The sequence below is a fragment of the Triturus cristatus genome, chromosome 7 (assembly GCF_964204655.1).
Source record: "Triturus cristatus chromosome 7, aTriCri1.1, whole genome shotgun sequence".
Taxonomy (NCBI): domain Eukaryota; kingdom Metazoa; phylum Chordata; class Amphibia; order Caudata; family Salamandridae; genus Triturus; species Triturus cristatus.
The window spans coordinates 1,533,711,698-1,533,733,324 of NC_140590.1; the positions used below are offsets into that span (position 1 = coordinate 1,533,711,698).

The 21,627-nt window shown below is 47.0% G+C and overlaps 1 protein-coding gene across 3 annotated transcripts in view; it reads right to left on the reverse strand.

Annotated features, from left to right (window-relative positions):
• Window positions 1–21,627, reverse strand: part of LOC146812317 (serine/threonine-protein phosphatase 4 regulatory subunit 1-like) — a 389,023-nt gene that overhangs the window by 28,213 nt on the left and 339,183 nt on the right. For all 3 annotated transcript variants that reach the window (XM_085619300.1, XM_085619299.1, XM_085619298.1), the window contains 2 exons: window positions 18,013–18,198; window positions 11,544–11,806 (listed from right to left, as the gene is read on the reverse strand). In XM_085619300.1, coding sequence (XP_085475426.1) covers window positions 11,544–11,806; window positions 18,013–18,198 — 449 coding nt within the window. The remainder of the gene's footprint in view (window positions 1–11,543; window positions 11,807–18,012; window positions 18,199–21,627) is intronic.

Sequence of the window (21,627 nt, forward strand, 5' to 3'; positions counted from 1 at the left end):
ACGGCTTATAGTCCATTTTAAGGGCCCTGCCCTTGTCTGGGGATATTACCATTCACTGACTTCTCCCCGCCCTCCCTTTTATTCCCCCTCCCCACTGCGCCCCACTCCAATCTCCCTCCCTCACATCTTTCCCTCGCCCCCTGACCACTTCAGTTGACTCACCATGCCTTCCCTCAATCATACTCTTGCGACACTGGACTCACCCATCACTAGGCATGGACCCAACTCTTGGTCCATCCTTTATCCCCCCCCCCCAACCTTTCCAAAAATAGCAAGAAAAACTTTAAACACAAACTTCTAATATGTCACCAAGAAACCTTATTTGTTGACAACTACCTTAGCCTAACCTCCATTATAAAAACTAACTACATCTTCTACTCCAAACGCCCCTCTAAATAGAAAAGTATCTTCCTCTACCACCTTCCTATCACAAAATCCTGCAAAATCCCATATGGTTTGAAACTATCCACTACTCGTTCCCCCACTTTTCTTGGCGAAATCGACATCTCTATTTTCAAATCAGGAAATATCCTCATACAAGCCCCCGAAAACCACCTCACCATCTTTGAACACCACTTCAGCACCTTATCCCACTACCTACACTTACCTCTAACCTATAAGCCTCCCAATCGCAGGATGCCCTTTCGTCCTCTCCCTCCTCGACTCCAACCCATCCTCTCCCTGACTTGTCAACCACCAATGAAATCCACGAATCCCAGATGTTTTTTCCCCAGCCTCGTTAGCATCTCAACCTCCTCCTGACATCCCTACAACTCTCAGCCACCCAAACCCTCTCTCCTCCTCTTGTACCCCCTCACCCCGATGGCGCCACTAAACTCCAATCTCCTTCTCACCTAGTGACCTTCCCCCATAACCAAATTGACAGCCCTCTTCACCCCCCATGCCCACTTTTCCTCTCATGACACCCAGTTGACCCCTGGGAATGCTTTCTCACCTCTATCTTACAACCTAAACACCCCTCACTTCCCCCCACCTGGCTTCCCACCCTGCCCACAACCTAGACCTCCCTCCCCGACCAACATGGAACATGCCCCTCTCCCCCCGACCTCCTAGCCCCCTTCCCTATCTTGCTTCTTACCCAGTCACTTCTCAATATAGAACTCCACCTCTCAACCCTCCTGTTAGAACTTTCTTCTCTCAGAAATGACTTCAACTCCCTCTCCTCAATGAATCCCTCCAATCATACCTATCCCTTGGGTTCCGAACAAACTAACACCACACTTCCTCACCAAGGGAGTACTTCTTCTTGCGGCAATTCTTCACCTAGACCGCCTTGCAGTAATTGTTTACTCAGTTCACCCCACGCCCGAGTCATCTTCCCTCCTCCGACCTCCTTGACCTTAATAAATCCCACCCCCTTATCGCCTCGACTACGAACGCCCTTGCACCTCACTCATCTATCCCTGTGATCTGGGGACAAGCAGGTTCCCTTCCTCCCCAGTCTCGCCCAGACCCCAACAACTCACCACTATCCATTCTTGTTCCCCCACAAAAAACTACCCTAAACCCCTCAACTGCATGCTGGTTAACTGCCGATCAGCTGCCTGTCATGCAACAGAAATCGCAGAAACTATCCTTAGTGAAGCCATTGACATAGCCTTTCTTACGGAAACCTGGCTCAATGCCCACTCGTCATCTATCCTTACCAGCTCTCTCCCCCTGGTTACTCCATTCTCAGAAAAGACAGGCATGACAAAATCGGAGGGGGGCCTTGCTATAATCTATAAAGAAGAACTTCAACTCTCACCTGTTCAGTACTACGACCATACTACTTTTGAATACCTTGGTGCTGAACTTATAGTACAGGGTTCGCCCCCCTATTCGTCTACATAACATCTACCATCCCCCCTGGTGACCCTCCTTCCTTTGTGGAGGAATTGTCCGATCTTGTAACCCAATTCTAGAAACCTCTTCCTCGGAGACTTTAACCTGCACTGGAACAAAAATGACTACCCCTCAGTTAGTCTCCTCAATGACCTACTCGATATTAGTAACTTGAAACAACTCTTGCCATTCTCCCACACACTCCAAAGGTGCCACTCTTGACGCTATCATCACTAGCAAGGAACTGGCTTCCCGTTCCCATTGACTGGTCCGACCATCACCTCATCCTCTTAACGATCACCAGCTTTGTGCCCCCCCCCCTTCCCCTATAACGAATAGTTTCTTACCTGTCGGTGTAGTTTTGCAGCTTGAAGAGCTTTCTGGATTCACTATGCTGTGCATTATTCCGCGATCTGGTGGTTGGGTCCGGATTCGTAGTCTTTCTTTTGTTTTTTTTTGTAGCCCAGGTGGGCTTCGACGTCCCACCATTTGGTGTACCTCTCGTGACGTCGGCGTGCTCCACCTTTGGGGCGCCATCTTCGGGTTCTTTTTTCCCTTCCTCTCTATTTTTTTTTTTTTTAACCCTAGGCGTTAAGTAACTTCCTTATATATATCCTTTCAGTTTTATCTTGTTATTTCAGTCTTTGTCCTTCCACCCTTTTTTTCTCCTGCCTCATCTTCCTGGCGGAGGTGGGTGGGTTCGCTAGTGAATCCAGAAAGATCTTCAAGCTGCAAAATTACACCGACCGGTAAGAAACTATTCGTTTTGCAGTGTGAATCTTTCTGGATTCACTATGCTGTGCATATATTTTGTAGCGGTTTGTTTTCTCTGTGGCGGCTGGGTGGAAGAGGAGCGTTGGTCGTTGAACAAGGAAGCACAAGTAGGACAGAAGGTCCTTCAACATATATTCATCTGTATATCCACGCAGTAGTGCTTGGTGAACGTGTGCACCGAAGCCCATGTTGCCGCCAGGCATATGTCTTGAATGGGTGTATTTGCCAGAAAGGCAATTGTTGCTCCCTTCTTCCTTGTGGAGTGGGCCTGTGGCCCCTCGGATAGTTCTTGCCCCACCTGTTTGTGGCAGAATTGTATTGTTAGTGCAATCCATCGTGCAATGGTGCTTTTTGTCACTGGTCTACCCAGGAAGCTCGTTGCGAAGGACACAAAAAACTGTTTGGTTTTCCTGTGTTCTTTTGTCCTCTCGATGTAGTGCATCACCGCCCTTCTAGCGTCTAGAGTGTGCAGTGCCCTTTCTGCGCTTGTTGCTGGGTTCTGAAAGAAACCTGGTATTTTAATTGTTTGATTTAAATGGAATGCTGACACCACCTTTGGCATGAAGTGTGGGTCCGTTCTCATTACGACTCTGTCCTTGTGTATCTGGATGTAGGGCTCTTGCAGCGTTAGCGCTTGCAGCTCGCTTACTCTGCGCAGAGAGGTTACTGCCACCTGAAAGGCTGTCTTCATTGTTAGCATTTGGAGGGAGGCCTTGTGAATGGGCTCAAAGGGCGCCTTCATAAGTTCCGTCAGGACTATGTTGAGGTTCCATGCCGGAGGCGGCATCCTCTTTGGTGGCGCTATTCTTTTTGCCCCTTCCAGGAATCTCTTTACTAAACGTGACGTAAAGAAGCTTCCTCCTGTCTCACCTCGTGTGTAAGCTATGATCGCCGCTAGGTGGACCCTCAGCGACGATGAGCAAAGTTTCGCCTTTAGAAGGTGTGTGAGGTATCTAAGCACCGTTGATTCCTTTGTCATTTTATCTTGCAGTTTATTTTTGCTGCACCACATTGTGAACCTTTTCCACTTTTCCCCATAACATTTCCGTGTTGTTGGTCTCCTTGCCTCCCGCAGCACTCGCATAGTGCTTGGAGGTAGTTTAAGGTGTGCAAACTATGTCTTCAGGAGCCAAGCTGCCAGTCCGAGGCTCTCTGGCTCTGGGTGTAGAACCTCTCTGTTCTGCATGGAGAGCAAGTCCTTTCTTTTTGCGAATTTCTGTGGAGGTCCCTGTGCCATTTCCACTATTTGTGAGTACCATGGCTGTCTTGCCCACTGTGGTGCCACCAGGATCATTGTCATGTTGCTGGTCTTGCACTTGTTGAGTACCCTGTGTATCAGTGGTATCGGTGGAAAAGCGTATGCAAATGTCCTTGACCAACTTATCCATAGGGCATTCCCCTGGGATTGTTTTTCTGGTTGTCTGGATGCGAAGTTTCGGCATTTTGCATTCAGGCGTGTTGCAAACAGGTCTATTGTCGGTGTACCCCACCTTTTGAATAGCCTTTGCGTTTCCTGTCCATTGAGCTCCCACACGTGGGATGCCGAGGTCTGCCTGCTGAGCCAATCGGCTTCCACATTGTCTTTCCCTGGTAGGTGTATCGCCAGCAGGTCTATTTTGAGTGGGATGGCCCATCTCCAAATCTCTTGTGCCAGAGTTGAAAGGGGGAACGATTGTGTTCCTCCCTGCTTGTTGATGTAGAACATTGTGGTAGTATTGTCCGTCTGTATCAACGCTTTTTGGTTGTATAGCTGCCTCTGGAAGGCCTTTAGGGCTAGCAGTACGGTCTTCAATTCCAGGTAGTTGATGTGTCTGACCGCATTGCTGGAGTCCACAGACCCCTCACTCTGAGCTTGTTCATGTGCGCTCCCCATCCTATCTGGGATGCGTCTGTGGTAATGGTCACAGTTGGGCTTGGTGGTGTCAAGGGCTTTCCTATAGTTATGTTCTCCCTGTTCCACCATGCTATCTCCTCTTGCACTGCGTGCGTAACAAACACTAGATCCTCCCAACTTCCGTTCGCTTGTGACCATTGTTGTTGCAGCCATTCCTGGAACGGTCTCATGTGAAGCCGTACATTGGGGACTAGGTGAATGCATGACGCCATCATGCCCATGATCTTGCGCGCTGTTCTCGCTGTCAGAGCTCGCCCCTTCTGGTAGAGACGCGTCTCCTTCAGCAGGGCTATTGTTCTCCTGTCGCTGGGCATGACCGTTTTGTCTAAGGTGTTGATATGCGCTCCCAGGAAGATCTTCACCTGTTCTGGTTCCATTGATGACTTCCCCCAGTGTATCGAGAACCCCAGGTTTGTTAGTGTACTTGTCACCCGCTCTGCGTGCTCCTCGCACTTGTCGCGAGTACTTGCTTTGATTAGCCAGTCGTCTAGGTAAGGATACACATGAATCCCTTCCCTCCTTAGGTATGCTGCTACTGCTGCAAGGCATTTTGTGAAAACCCTTGGTGCGGACTTTAAACCGAATGCCAGGGTTGTGAATTAGTAATGATCCTGGTTGATGTTGAACCTTAACAGGTTTTTGTGGCGCATGTTCATCGGGATGTGCAGGTAGGCATCTTTGAGATCCACGGTGGACATGAAGTCTCCGCCTTGTATTTGAGGTAGCACTTCTTGTAGCGATGTCATTTAGAATTTTTGCGTCTTTATGAATTTGTTTAGGAATCGTAGATCCAGGATGGGTCTTAGTGTTTTGTCTACCTTTGGGACCAGGAAGTAGTTTGAGTACACTCCCTTGTTCCTTTCTCTGCATGGCACTGGTTCTATAGCCTCTGGTTGGAGTAGTTGTAGCGCCTCTTCCTTGAGTTGAGCAAGCTCTTGACCAGAGCGTTGTCTTCTCTTTGGTTACCTGTTTGGAGGTCTTTTCTTCAACTCTATGCAGTATCCGTACTGTATGACGTTGAGTATCCATTTGTCTGAGGTTATTTTTTGCCATTGTTGAAGGTAAAGTCCCAGTCTTCCGCCTACTGGTGTTGCATGCTCGTAGGCGTTTGGTTTGTGTACCCTCCTTACTGTGCTTAGTTGGTGCCTCACCCTTCGGGGTATACTGGGGGTGGGCATCTTCTTCCGTGCGCAGTCACTTTGATGAGGGTTGGTCTCCCCCTCTTCTTCTCTGGCCACGTCTGTTTCCCCTCCCGCGAAAGGGCTGGCCTCGAGGCTGGTACTGCCAGTTTTGTTTCTGCTGTCCCTGCTGGCCGTGACTTTCACCTTGCTGTTCTTGCTGGAATGTCTGGTGTGACGTTCCCGGCTGGTTTCCTCCCCTTCCGTAGGGTCTCCGAGCTGGGGTGCCTCTTCTCATCCCTCTGAACTGCAGGGCCCCCATGGACCTTGCCGTCTCATTTTCTTTCTTCAGTTGGGTGAGTTTTTCGTCCACCGGAGCACCGAACAGCGTCTCACCGTTAAAAGGGGTGTTCAGTATGTTGTTCTGGACCTCTTGCTTGAATCCTGAAATTCTGAGCCAGGCCTGCCTCCTTTCAGTGATTCCTATAGCCATCAGTCTGCTCGATGTCTCTGCCCCGTCCAATGCTGTGTTGATGCACGAGTCTGCAATATTCTTCCCTTCCTCCACCAGATGGGAAGCTCTCTGCTGGTATTGCTCGGGGAGATGTTTGATTAGTTCTCCCATCTCGTCCCAGTGCTGGTACTGGTGCCTGTTCAATAGGGAATTTGAGTTTGCCATGCGCCAGTGCATTGCCGCATTTCTCTCAACCTTTCTCCCGGTGAGATCCATCCTTCTGCTCTCCTTGTCGGGAGGCGGCCCTGAGGTTGCCGGTACATTGGCCCTTTTCCTGGCCGTGGACGCAATGATGGAGTCAGCTGTGACTGATCCTTTGATAAATGGCTGGTCCTGTGAGGAGTGCTTGTATTTCTTCTCTGTTCTGGGAGTGATGGATCTGCAAGTTCCTGGGTCCTTGAACGCCTCCTTCCCTTGGTTCATTATGCTTTGGAGCATAGAGAGGAACTGGCTCCTAGTCTGGATGGGGAGCAGTGTTTCGAGTAGAAAATCAGTCTTCGGCTTCTCCTCGTCCAATTTCACGCCAAAAGCTGCTGCCGCGCTCTTGACGACCATGTTGTACGCCCCAATGTCGTCTGGCAGCGAAGGCCTCGAAGGATAGGTCTCCACGGGCTCTTCGGGATTTTCGGCGTCGATGTCCTGCCATTCCAGCTCATGTGTCGTCGACTGCTGCTCCTCTTCCTCATAGTAGGGGTCTTCTTCTTCTTCAGGATCTCTCGACTGCTCTTCGGCGTCGAACTCTTCCTGTTCCTCGATCTCGATGACATCCGTCGACGGTTTCGTTGGGATTTTGAATTTTTTCATTTTTTCATCAAACTCATTCTTCCTCTGAAGGATGCTCTCCATCTCCGCCTCGAGCCTTCTCTTTTTCTTCTCCATTTCGGAGGCATGTTCGGCGTCGAGCGCTGGTCTTTGACGGAGCTGGCGTCGACGCGGCCTTGTCCTTTGTCGCCGAACGCCCCACCTCGTGGGCCTGCTTCGACGAACTCTGTTTTTCGGCGGCCTTCGGCACCTGGGAGTCCTTCTCGAAGGATCCGTTGGGCCTTTCGTCCTTGGATCCACTCGCGGTCGTCGAAATTTTCGGCACCGGTGTTCCTTTTGAGGACTTTGACTCTGTTTTACGAGAGTCACTCTTAGATTTTCAGGGCCCTTTCGGGGGTTTCGTACTCGACGGGTCTCCTACCTTGTCAGGTGTTTTCTTATCGGTCTCTGCGACCGTGAAGACATCAGGTCCCTCGGCGATGTTGTCTTCATCGTCGGTGGAGAGGCCCAGTTCGTACAGCGACGGGGCCTTACCCTTGCCTTCTATGTTGAAGTTGGCTCTCCTCTGCCTTTCTCGCACCCGGAGTGTCTTCAGCGTGAAGACGGAACAGGCGTTGCAGTCCTTGCTCTCGTGGTCGATCGGCAGGCAAAGGTATTTGTGGTGGCAGTTACCGCAGAATTTAAAGGGTGTCTTGTCCATTGCGCTCAGAGTCTCTGAGTGCGCATTTTCCGATGGGCGTCGAAGATTGAGGATCTTCTCCTTCTTCGCCGTCCCGGCTGATTGCTCTTCCTCTCTGTAGTCTTCTATCAATTCTCCTTCGATGAAACTCGTGTATTTTTCTTCTTCCTTCGTTAAAAACTCTGGAGCTTCTCGATGACGATCCAGACCCAACGGCAGAAAAAAGATTCTGAAGATGGCGCCCCAAAGGTGGGACTTCCGCAGGAAGCCCGCCGACGTCACGAGAGGTACACGAAATGGTGGGACGTCGACGCCCACCTGGGGTACAAAAAAAACAACATAAAAAACAAAAGAAAGACTACGAATCCGGACCCAACCACCAGATCGCGGAATAATGCACAGCATAGTGAATCCTGAAAGATTCACGCTGCAAAACCATCAAATATAAGAAATTGACCAGAAATGTTCACGTTATTCCTCCGGGCGATCTGGAGACTAAGGTCAAAGCACATCTACAGCTTACTCCTCTCTCCCAAAGTGCAAATGACCTTACTGAACACTACAAGAAATCCAGCCAAATTAAAATTGCAAAAACGTAACCCCTCCAAATCCTGGTTCAACGCTGACCTCAACGAGAGACGCGCTCTTAGGCTGACTGAACGCACATGGAGGCAACACCCTTCCCCCTCAAATCTTGTCCTCCTCAGAGCTGCAAGGGCCAATTACAAAAAACACCTCTTCAATGAAACGGCCTCCTTTCTTCTGTTCACAACTCGACCGGGCTAAAAACAGACCCAGGGAATTATTTAGCATTGGCAAAAACCAAACTGCTTCTGCCCCCCCCAATTAATGGCTACGATCGAGAGATGTTAAGAAATTGCTAGCTTCTTTTAAAAAAAAATCGCTAAGATTGACCAATCCTTCATCTTAACTCCCCTCCTCCATAGCCTATCACCCCCCCTGACATTCCCCCTAAGTCTCCATCCACACCTACCCCTCCCCATGACTCTTCCCAACTGCCCCCGTTGTCACCCCTTCTGAACCCTACTACAGCAGCCCACAGCTAAAAAAACGATGCATCCTGGAATAACTTTTTCCCTGTTTCCGAACGGGAAGTCCTCAACATCATCACCAAGCTTAAACCATCCTCGCATACCAGAGATCCTCGCCCTACTTACCTTGTCCAAGACCTAAAACACATTATCGCCCCATATTGGACCACTATCATCAACTCCTCCCTAGCCAGCGGTAGTGTCCCTGCCTCCCTCCAGCAAGGGCAAATCACCCCCATCAAAAACGCTACAGCTGACCCTAATGACTTAAATAATCTGCGCCCTATCACCAACCTTCCTTTCCTATCTAAGGCCCTTGAAAAATGCGCCCTGCTCCAGTTGGACAAACACATTGACTCCTTCAACCTCTTGGACGCATTACAGTCAGGCTTTCGAAGGGGCTGCAGCACTGAAACGGCCATGCTCAACATTATTGATGACATCCACCACTCCCTAGACAAGGGTGAATCCTCCCTTCTCATTCTCCTTGACCTCTCTGCTGCTTTTGACACTGTTAATCACTCTGCCTTACTCAATAGTCTCAAAGATCGTTTCGGCTTCGATGGTGCTGTTCTCAAATGGTTCACCTCATTTTTCCAACACAGAACCCAACACATTAAAGTCAGCGATTGCCTTTCTGATCCTTTGCCGGTCTCCTTGGGTGTCCCTCAGGGTTCTATTCTCTCTCCCACTCTATTCAACCTCTTCATGGAACCGCTCACCTTCATTCTTAAGCAAGCGAGAATCAGCTACCACCTCTATGCCAATGACACCCAACTTTATTGCAAGATTACATCCCATGCGGACGTTCTACGCCTCAATGATGCCTTGACTAAGATTCAATATTGGTTCCATCACAACCACCTCAAACTCAACCCTAAAAAAACGGAGATCATTCTATTCTCTCCTAAAAACAACTCGCTCCCCATTCAACACTGGATCTCTGACCTCAAAGCTCTCAACTGTTCTTTTTCCATACCTAGCTCAGTTAAATCCCTCGGTATCGGCGTTGACCAGAGCCTCAGTCTTAATCCCCACATAAAAAATTCGTCCAAAGGTGCTCTCTTCACACTCCATCTCAAGAAAATTAAACCCTTCATTTCTGCTGATGACTTTAAATCAGTGGTGCAATCACTGGTCCTGTCCAGACTCTACTATGGTAATGCCATTCTCTCTGGAACTCAGAAAGACCACCTAGCCCCAATCAAATCTGTACTTATCCTTGCTGCCAGGCTTATTACCGATTGTAAGTGGTTTGATCACATCTTCCCCGTCCTCAAAGACCCTAAATGGCTTCCTATTGAAGGCAGATCTACCTACAAGACTGCTTGCATCACTCACAAAGCCCTTCATCAAAACACCCCATCATACCTCTCTGATAAACTCCACAAAGCAGGCTGTACTAGAACAATGAGGAGCACTAACCTTCTTATCCTAGTCCCTCCCTTGTTAAAGAAGAAATCTACACAATCACGCTCCTTCTCTGAAAATGCACCCTCCGTCTGGAACTCCCTCCCCAAAGATCTACGTTGCAACCCCTCCTACCTCAGCTTCAAAAATGACCTCAAGCTGCACCTTATCAACAAATACTGGGGTCCTTAATACCTGGTCGCTGGACACCAATTCTTACCCCTGCCCTGACTGTATATGTGCCCTCTACTTATTATATCCGCCCCCCTCCTTTCAATCTTTCATTTACGTCTACCTCTCCCCCTTTAATTTTTTGGGTAGTTCCCACCTATTCCCACCTGCTTTCCCCTTACACTTCACTCTCCACAGTCGCCCTCCACTTTCACTCCCTCCCCCCTCTTCATCACTAACCGACTATGCTCGTCCTGCTATCTTTGACCTGTTGTTTGACTAATGTATTCCTAGTTAATTTACCTCATTTAATAATGATACTGTTTAAAATGTTCTAATTGTCTTGTTTATTACCTCATTGTACAAATGTTATATTGCAATTTGCCATTACCAAACCTTGTAAAGTGCTCTGATACTCTTGGGTCCAGCCAGCGCTATAAAAAACCTTTTAAATAAAATAAATAAATAAAATATGGGCATCTTTTCTTGAACGGTTTTGCTTTGATGGAAATAATGCTCAATAATAGCCTGTTTTGCATTTTAAATCACCTTTCTCCTTTGAGGGATTTAGTTCCAATCATGAATGTACTTTGTGGTTATAATCTGAACTCTATGGATTCTTCATGACACAATCACTTCCCTAAGCTTTTCTGATACATATAAAAGTAGATTATATGGATAAGGCCATAATCCCCTTTACACAGCATGATTGAAAATCGTATTTTGTTTTCCAAACAGGCTTTACGAATTTAACAGAATCCCACACTAATTCTAGTCTGGTTTATGTACAAGCATTTAAGACACTGGAGCGGTTTATGAAAGTGACAACAGAGAATAGAGTGGGCATATCAAAGGGGCAGGATTCAGGTTCTGTTTTTAAATAAAATATCAATTTCAAATTGTAAACACAGCAGAAAACATATGATAGCAAAAACTCGTTAAGATCTGCGTCCCTTTCCTTTAAGGTGGCGAAGAAAGTCACTCCAATGAGGTAGTGGCATTAAAATGTTTAATATAACAAGACAATTCTCTGTGATAAGGTGTCTACTTCAAGGAATTAAGCTAATCACGACAATAGTTTGGCAAAATGTTAAACATGCAACCTTCTATGAACTTCAATGCAAAGAGATGAGGCACTGCACAAAACAGGCACTAATGTCATTTATGGTGAACCAAATAAAAGGATACCTTGAATCCCTAGCTCTGTGGTATGGTTAACAAGCATGAAAAGAATAGTACTTTAAAAAAGGAAACCATGGGGCAAGCAAGTACACTAAATACCACCTACTAGTGCCAAAGGAAAAACAAAAGTGGGAGTACTTACTCTGCCAATTCATACCGGAACCTCCAGTTCCTGCTGTTGTCCGTCACCATAAACTCCTGCAGTTGGTACAGATACTCCCTTCTTTTGTCTGCATGAAGCAATTTGAGAAAGTCATAGAGATGTTTGAGAACGCCTATTCGAACTTCATCCAGATCCTTCAAGAATCCATTGAAGATCGGCACAAGATCTGCAGCAGTGAGTTGGTCTCCAAGAATGACAGCCAGTTCGTGAATAGAGAAGGCGAGTGTCCGTCTGACCTTCCACTGTGGGCAATGAAAAAATACAAATTCAAAGTAAGAGAGCGGTACTGGACATGCAATACATGTCAGTAAATTTTCTGAAATGCAATATTTTCTCAAAATATTTACACAAGGATACTTGGACCGAAATTTAGGAATGTGGTACATCAAACTAAGCATCTAATATGCCCAGTGAACACATCTCAAACATTTCCTTACTACTTAACTCATTGTATACTAACCAAGGATAGGGCTATGGTAAAGAAGGAAAATGCTACATATCCAGTATGCATCTGTTCTTGGCATGTAGAGCTGTAGATTCATATGCTTTGCATAGCCTGCCATCTAGTGTTGGGTCCGGATGTTTGCACTTTGTTTTTCTTCGAAGAAGTCTTTTCCAGTCACGAGGTAGGTTTTTAGATTGTTTTCTCGTAGAGGGTGATAATGGAGTTAGTAAGTAGTAGAATAGAGATGTCCATGTGTATGTATCCAAGTACGATATCACTGCAATAGGTATAGCTACCCGGGGAGGTGGGTGGGCGCATGTGAATCTACAGCTCTACATGCCAAGAACAGATGCATACTGGGTAAGTAGTATTTTCCGTTCGAGGCATGTGAGCTGGCGATCACATGCTTTGCATAGACTATGTAACAGTAATCTCCCAAAGCAGTGGCTAACCTGCAGCTGTTGCAGTGGTTTGAAAGAGTGTAGGTAGAACTGCCTGGCCCACACTAGCTTGCTGCCTTACTAACACATCTAGACAATAGTGTTTTGTGAATGTGTGAGGTGTAGACCATGTTGCAGCTTTGCAGATGTCATCTATGGGGATGTTTCCTAAGAAAGCCATAGAAGCCCCTAGTTTGCGAGTGGAGTGCGCTCTAGGGGGAATTGTTCGTTTCGCTTTTGCATAACATGTCTGAATGCATTTGACTATCCACCGTGCAATACCTGATTTTGAGATGGGATTGCCTTTATGAGGTGGAGGGAAAGCCACAAAGAGTTGTTTTGTCTTACGGCAAGGTTTTGTCCTTTCTATGTAGTAGAGTAATGCTCTTTCAACATCCAAGGTATGTAGAGCACGTTCTGCCACTGAATCTGGTTGAGGGAAGAACACAGACAACTCAACAGATCGGTTGATATGGAAGGCAGAAATCCCCTTGGGTAGAAATGTAGGATTAGTCTGAAGAACCACTTTTGGTGTACTTGTAAAAATGGTTCCTCTAAGGTTAGTGCCTGACGCTCACCTACTCTCTTTCAGTGATGTAATAGATATGAGGAAAGCGACTTTCCAAGTGAGAAATTGCAGCTCCCATTTGCGCAATGGCTCAAAGGTAGGACCCATCAGTCTTGTGAGGACAATATGGAGATTCCAAACTGGGGCAGGTGGAAGTCTTGGGGGAATGACTCTTGAGTCCTTCCATAAATGCCTTAAGAACAGGCACTATGAAGAGAGACAGAGATTGTCTATTTTTAAGGTATGCGGCTATTGCAGCAAGATGTAAGCGTATGGATGTGTACGCTAAATTTGAATGCTGTAGATGCAGTAAATAGTACATGATGTTCTGAACTGAAGCAACAAGCTGGTTGATTTGATTGTTATTACAATAAATAACAAACCGCTTCCAATTTGCTGCATAGCAAGCCCTTGTAGTAGGACGTCTAGCCTCTTTGATAATGTTCATGCAGTCTGGCGGAAGGTTGAGGTAGCCAAACTCTATGACTTCAGGTGCCAGATTGCAAGGTAGAAAGTGACCGGGATCTGGATGACTTATCTCTCCACGACTCTGCGTGAGGAGATTGGGTGTAAGATGTAGTTTTCGGTGATGGACTACTGAGAGCTCCAACAGGGTGGTGAACCACAGTTGACGGGCCCATGTGGGAGCAACTAGGATTAGTGTCAGGGACGCTTGCCTGAGCTTCCGAACCGCTATTGGAATGAGTGGAAGAGGCAGAAAAGCGTAGTCAAATATCCCTTCATCCATAGTGCATTGCCTTCGGACAATAGGTGTGGATACCTGGAGAAGAAGCTTGGGCGTTTTGGTGTGTGACAAACAGATCTTAGTCTGGGAAGACCCACATCTGAAAGAACAGGAGAATAACTCGAGGGTGGAGTTCCCACTCGTGGAACTGTTGTCTCGGTCTGCTGAGCAGATGCGCGATTTGATTGTCTACTCCTAGAAGGTGTTCTGCGAGAAGATACATTTTGTGATGTATGGCCCACCTCCAGATGGTCTGTGCTAATTGTGACAGTTGGAGAGAGTGTCCCCCCCCCCCCCCATTTCTGTATGTAATACCTTGCTGTCATGTTGTCTGTGCGTATCAGGACAGCTTTGCGTACCAGGTGAACTTGAAAGGCTTTGAGCGCTAGAAATATCAGCTCTAGATGATTTATGTGAAGGTGCTTTTGATGCAGGCTCCACATGCCCTGAATTGTGTGAGTTTGGAGATGAGCTCCCCAACCAGTGAGAGATGAGTCTGCTGTTAGCACTGTCTGTGGAACCAGTTCGATGAAGGGCCGCCCTTTGTAAAGGTTTTGTGGGTTACCCCACTGCAGAGAGCGAGGAGTGCAGCCGTCCACCAACACTAGATCTGATAACTGACCCCGAGACGGATTCCAATGAAGAGCTAAGAATTCCTGAAGGAGACGCATTTGAAGTCTTGCATAAGGGACTATTAGGATGCAAGACGCCATTATTCTTAGTAACTGCATGAACACTCGAGCTGGCAATGAGAGTTGAGGCTGGAACTGGGAAATTAGAGTTTGAATGTTGCGGATTCTAGCAGTATTGAGATAGGCCAGAGCCTTTTGTGTATCTAGAGTGGCTCCCAAGTACGCTTGCGTGTTGGAGGGTTGGAGATGGGACTTGGACAGATTCACTGAGAATCCAAGATCGTGGAGCAGCTGCACTGTTTTGTGAGTATGTCGTAGACAGTTTACTTGAGAGCTTGCTTTTATGAGCCAGTCCTGTAAGTATGGGAAGACGTGAATGTGTTGTCTTCGTAGATGAGCTGCGACTACTGCTAGGCATTTGGTGAGAACACTGGGAGCAGTAGTGACTCCGAATGGGAGTACTTTGAATTGGTAATGTTGCCCCCTACCACAAACCTGAGGTATTTTCAGTGAGCGGTGTGTATCGGGATGTGGAAGTAGGCGTCCTTTAAATTTAAACTGGACAGAAAGTCGCCTTGCTGAAGGAGCGGGAGTACTTGTTGGAGTGTCACCATATGAAAGTGATCCGGTTGGATGATTAGATTTAGGTCTCGGAGGTCCAGTATAGGTCTGAGAGAGCCGTCTTTTTTGGGAATCAAGAAGTACAGGGAGTATACACCTGCCCCTTGATATTTTAATGTGACAGGTGCTATAGCTGCTTTTGTAACAGAGAGAGAACTTCTTGTTTGAGAAGGTTGAGATGTTCTTGTGACATTGCGTGTGATCTTGGAGGAATGTTTGGGGGAGTGTCTAAGTTCCAGGCAATAACCATATTGGATAATTTGTAAAACACATCTGTCTGAGGTGATTGTATTCCAGAAGGGTAGAAATTGGGAGAGACGTCCCCCTACAGGAGTGGAATGATCGGGGGTGAAGGAAGTCACTGTTTGATGAAGTGCGTGTTGAGTTGCCCCTGCCTATTGCCTTGCAGTTGTTCCCTCTAAATCTTCCTCTAAAGTAACCTCTTGACGAGAGCGATTGATTATTGCCCTTGTAAGAGGAGGAGGGATTCTCTGATGAAGTGTTTTTGGAGCCACCCCTGTAAAAGGAGCGACAAAAGGATCCCTGAATGGAAAGGAGTTGCAAAGCCCCCATGGATTTTGCAAACTATCTTTTTTTATCTTCCACTGTGTCCACTGTAGGGCCGAAGAGGTGCTCTTTATCAAAGGGTTGGTTCAGAATAGAGGCTTGGAACTAGGGTTTGAACACGCACTGGTGTTGACTGTGCGGGATACAGTGTCTAAGGCGCACCTAATAGAAGTATTGGTAATTAATTTCCCCTCCTGAATTAGGTCATTGGCTTTGGTTTTGTGCTCGTTGGGTAAAAACTGCATTAATTTTTCTAGCTCATCATAATGAGCTCTGTCCTAGCGAGCTAAGAGAGCTTGTGCATTTGCAATTCACCAGTGATTGGCTGCTTGCGATGCTATTCTTTTGCCCGAGGCATCAATTAATTTCTACTCCTTATCAGGAGGAGCGGCATCTCCTGTAGTTTGTGAGTTTGCTCTTTTGAGAGGGTTGGAGACTACAAGGGAGTCTAATGGAAGTTGACCCCTGATGTAAGTGGGGTCAGTAGGTGCTAGCTTGTACTTTTAATCAATTCTGGGCGTGATAATATATTTAAGCATTCCCTCAAGCATAGGTAGTGTCTGTGTTCATCTCAGAGAGGAACTTAAGGTCTCAAATAGAAAATTCTCTTCAAGAGCCTCTTTATGTAATTCCACCCCATGGTGTTAAACAGCCCTATTAAGTAGCTCAATATACCCTATGTTGTCATCAGGTGGTGAGGGTTTGGAAGGGTATAGAGCCGATCGTTGTCTGTGATCGGATCTGTATTATAGTTCTCCCAGTGTTCATTAGTATTGTGTGGCCTATCTTCATCCCCTTCATCTTGTGGATCAGGTGATTGAGGTTTTGGGGAATTTGTCAGTGTGATGAGCAAATTCGGGTCAATGAGTGAAGGAGGTGTAGCTAGAGGAGGAGAAGGGTTAGTACCCACATTCTTGCGTTTTAAAGGGATGTGGTAGTCCTCTTGTAAACCCATTTTCAGTATATGGATGGATAACCAGTTCTTTTTGTTTCGGATCAGTGTTTGCTGGCGGTACGTCGAAACGAGGCTCTTTGGATGGGACAGTCGTTTTCCCTGTGGGCACCGTACTTTTTGGCGTAGAAAGTTTTGGCTCCGAAGCTTTCGGCTCTGAAGATTTACTTTTCTGTAGTGAGGAAATGGCCACCACGGCGTGCTTCGATTTAGATGCCAAAAGTTTTGGTTTGGCAGGAAGGCTTTGATTTGTGTTTTGGTGCCAGGCTGGAGGGCGGGCGTCCGAAACTTTTTCTCAGTGCCGACCTTGGCCCGAGAGCAGAGGAAGGACCGGAGCCTTTTTCTTCAACAAATGTTGGGGTACTCGCAGTACGCTGACTTGGTGTCACTTACACTTGTTCTTCCATGTCGGAGTGGGCTTCGGACACGGAGATGTGTTCCCCCTCTTCTTTGGCTCCTTGTGCGTGGAATTCTTCCTGGTCGGAATCTTCAGCGAAGATGTCCGGTGCGGAGCCGCTTTGTTGGTGCATTTTGTGACATCGAGCCCGAAGGTCATGGAGCGGCTTCTTGGATCGAAACGATCGCACACGTCGCAGTCTTGTTCGTTGTGTTCCGGCGATAGACAGAGATTGCACACTTCGTGCAAGTCGGTGCACGGAAACCTAGCGCGACACCCAGGACAGAATTTGAATGGAGTCCGTTCCATCGACTCCTAGCGAACCCGACGTGGGTAGGCCAAACGGCCCTCCACGAATCTTCCGGACGAAGACTGACTCGAAACGATACGCGGAGAATGGGAAATGTGATTGAGAACAATACCATCGAGGGTAGTGGATTGCGCATCGGGGGGAACCCGAGACACGGTGTTGAACTGGAGAGCCGCAATTCACATCCGAACCCGATGGCGGAAAAAACTATCTAACAATGGAGTCGATGCTTATGCGCACTATCACCGAAAGGAGGAGTCACCAACCTCGTGACTGGAAAAGACTTTTTCGAAGAAAAACAAAGTGCAAACATCCAGACCCAACACTAGACGGCAGGCTATGCAAAGCATTTGATCCACAGCTCTACATGCCTCAAACATGAGTCTTAACAACCACATGAACATGCTTTGTGAAACTTAATGCAAGAGTAGAATAGCAGGCTTGCAGCTTTCACATTGTATGACTGGTAAAGATTTGTTTTCATGAACTGCTGATTAAAGCTTAGCTAATCAATCATGGCACACTGTCTATTTGTCCTCTAAATAAAGTTTTTCCCATCAGTTATAATTTAATTACAGAACTATACTTGTCTTTGTCAACACTTCTTTAAATGTCTCTTACTGGCATGCATTTCACAGTTAACTGCAGTTGGAAAAGGCATTAACTGTAATATAGCAGATACGCCACATTTATGGTAGGCTTTAGTACTCATTATCCGAATCAACTGAAAAGTGTTTATTCCACTCTAATCAGTAAAAATCAAGGCCAAACCTGCACATCAGATGCTAGCGTTTCATAGGTATCCTTCAAGCAATGCCAGTTCTGTCTTCCTAGCGTTAACGCCACTCCAGGCAGACTGTATGCACAGTGCTTTGCTATTTCAGTGTCTACTGTCTGGGCACGAGCTGGGTCAGTCATAGACAAATACTGGTCCAGAAGAGGCTGAGGTATAACATCCTAGAAGGAAAATTATTGGCAAATCTGAGTACAAACAAGAGCAGCAACACCAGTTAACACCAACCTAGGCAGCATTCTCGTAACAGTGTTTCACCATTTGTTTGTCAGGAATCTTCAACATCAGCTGAGAGGCAAGACTTAGAAAAACATCTTCGTAGAGAATGTTAAAACCATCTAACATCCTGAGCTGTGCAGACCACCGCTTCTTTGAGCTTTCCCTCATGTAGGTAAGTGCCCCTTTTTGACATGGTCACCCCACTTTTTGCCTGATATCTGATTTATCACACAAGTGCACTATGTTCCAGCTAAGCAGGTCCACAATGCCAGATCTTTTCACCTAAAACAGTACAATTTTTTTCCCGATTGGCAATAAATGTAGCAACCCTTTGAAGTCCCTACTAAATGGTACCCCTGGTACCTCAGGCAAGGAGGCTAAACAGGGTCCCTAGCGGCTGCAGCATGCATTGTCCCACCCTAGTGGACCCCCCACCCCCGACCAAAATGCAAACTGCCACAGCAGGCTGCGTGCCTTGGAGCAGAGAAAAGTAAAGACACAACATGGCATACCTCCTGTGTGCCATGCCTACAGTCACTGCATGCAGTACAGGTAAGCCACCCCCTACCGCAGGTCTTACAGCCCTAAGGCAGAGTGCACTATACTACATGTGTGGCCATATCTGCATGGGCAGATATGGCTGCGTGATATCAAAGTCGATTCTTGGATATTACAAGCGAACAGGGATGCCATTCTTAGGTCGAGACTAGGCAGCACACATGCACTGGCTGAAAGACATGCTGTATCTACAATATGGACTTTAACCATGGCCATCAATTGCCATTGGTTCTTTGACGTGCCAACTGGAAATGCTACATTTTATTGGTGCATTTGTTGTAATTGTCCCTCCTTTGTGTGCTTGGATCCCTCCCAGGCAATTTCACTCATTGTTCATTTTGGTTGCCAATCCAACGAGCACGCCATGGCCGCTCCTCCCACCTGGGCATCACAGCCTAGTCCTGCCAAAGGCCCACCTTCCCAGCTACTTCCGCTGACTGCTTCATGAAAACAACCATCAGCTATATTTACAATCACTTGTTCTTTACTGTCTGTTCTTTTTGTCCTGTGATCCATGGAAAACCAATAAGCAAACGTGCTGCATTCATGATTTTAATCTATGATTCGTGTTTCATGATATTTCTCACATCACATAGTGTAACCATAACCACACATAAATATGTCTGGAATAAACATGCCTTTCATTGCTGTCTTTTGCCTCGTCTCGCAGTCCCCTCAGACATGCGTGATGCAGGCACTTGTTCCTAATTGGTGACTCCTCTGTTGCCTCGTGACTGCCAGGCCCTCTATTGCCTCCTTTAGATTTTGTTCTGCCTGCTATATATCCCTCTTAGTGTCCTATTACCCCTCTCTCTGTCCCCTTCACCTATGAGTTTTCTCTCTGTCTGCTCGCCTTCGCATGCTCTGGTGCCCTCTTAAATTGATATGGTATTGTCGCTTAACACGCTGGTCTCTCCCTCTGCTGGGTATTGTAGTGGACCGCAGTACCTGGTGGCGTAGCAAAGGTGCCATGCTTCCTCATGCAGGCAAGAGAAATTCCCTCACGTACAGTTTGCTGCTGAAAGACAGTCATAATTGGGGCCCAGAGCACCCTTTAAACACGCGGGCTCTGGTGCGTTTGCACCTGCTGTACTGTTAGAAGCTACGCCCCTATAATTGCCTCATCGAGTACCCCAGTTGCCTTATCTGCCACCACGGCTGTTCAAGCGTTTCCCCGGACGTCTGTGCTCTTTTCTCTGGCCTTTACTCTTGCTTGCTCTGATATCCACTCTGCCTACTTGGGTGTTGCTGTGTCACCAACTTGGGCATCTCCAGTCCCTGAGTGGACATGGTATGTCCACAGCCTAATTCAGAATCTCTTACTGCCCGCATAGGTATCCCTTCAGTGTTTCAATGTGCGTGCTCAGGTTTACTTGCTGCCTGCTAAAGTATTATCATTGCTAGCTGGTTGTGCATGACCCATGCCTGTTTGAGACTCTACTCCTGTCTACTCTGTTCTGCCTGGCTGCCTACTTGGGTGCCCTGCTGCCTTCTCCGCTATCTTTTCTTCCTGCTCGAAATTCTTCGGTTACCTGCTCTTTTAAATATCACCGACTTCGCAGGTATATTCAGGGACCGTTCTGGAACGGTTGCTGACTGTTCTGGTATACAGTCTGCCTGAAAGGGTATCCTTGTTTGGATATTCGTGCTCTGCTACCCTTTCTGCCTGCTGGGGTGTTTCCCCTGAAAGGTTTGGCATCTCTATTGCCCTCCCTGGTACTCTACACTTCTGTCATAGTTCCCTGCTGTGCTAACCCCTCTGTGTGCCCTGCTATTACTGTGGCCTCATCGGTTACTCTCCTTACATGCTTGAGTATGTCATCTTGGACTATTATCCCTGTTGCTTGGTCCATTATCCCTGTTGCTTGGTCCATTATCCTTGCTTCCTGCTATAACATGCCCACCCATCCCACTGGAATCCCTCCTAACTGTTCATGTACTGTCTGCCTTTACTGAGATGCCATATGCCTGCTCGAGCATCCTCTGTACTGTACCTGGGTGACTTCGTGCCTTGAAGGGCGCAATACTCTAGCCCCAGGTTTATATTTAACAATGCAGTGCATTCTGCTACTTGTAGTGTTTGAATCTACCGGATCAAGCGGGCTGAGCTGTCACATTACAAAGGGCTGCAGAAAGAAAGCCAAGCCTGGTGACATTGACTGTATGTAATCTGATGCATCAATGTGCCTGCTAGGGTGTCCCTGCTGACTGCAAGGTTACCCCCTGTGGCCTGTCCTGGCATCACTCAGGCATGCTCAGGTGTCCCTGAACTGCTGCCTATGCAGCCTGCCATAAACCGCCTCACCCTCCGGCCTTGCTTCTTAATCGAAAATTTGAAAACGTTAATTTAAATAATTGTATCTTTTTTAATAATTTGTTGTAATGTTCCAGAAGGTGGATTTAATATGAAAACTGCAGTAGGTCTGCACAAGAAGGTGTTGAACCCCTCCCCTCCAAGACAGCGTAAGCCGGGCTTGCCATGTTATTCAACCACACCTGGCATGCTGCCCCTTTTCAACTAATTTGTATAATGAACGTAAAACTACGACTCTCAGAATTCAAAGTGATAATACATATTACCTAAAACAAAAACAAAACTTGATTGACCTGTGGGGATCACTAAAGACAGTGGTCCAGTTGGCAGTAAAACCTACATATTATTATGGCACAATTGTAATCAAAGTTCCACCGCAGTGTACCGTGGTTGAGCGAAATCGGTAATGCAAAAGTTTGCTGAGGTGGCTCAGTAGAAGGCTTGACCTTCAGATAGGGGCAGATCAACATTGGAGTTTGTCTAGTGTACGGCACAAGTCGGG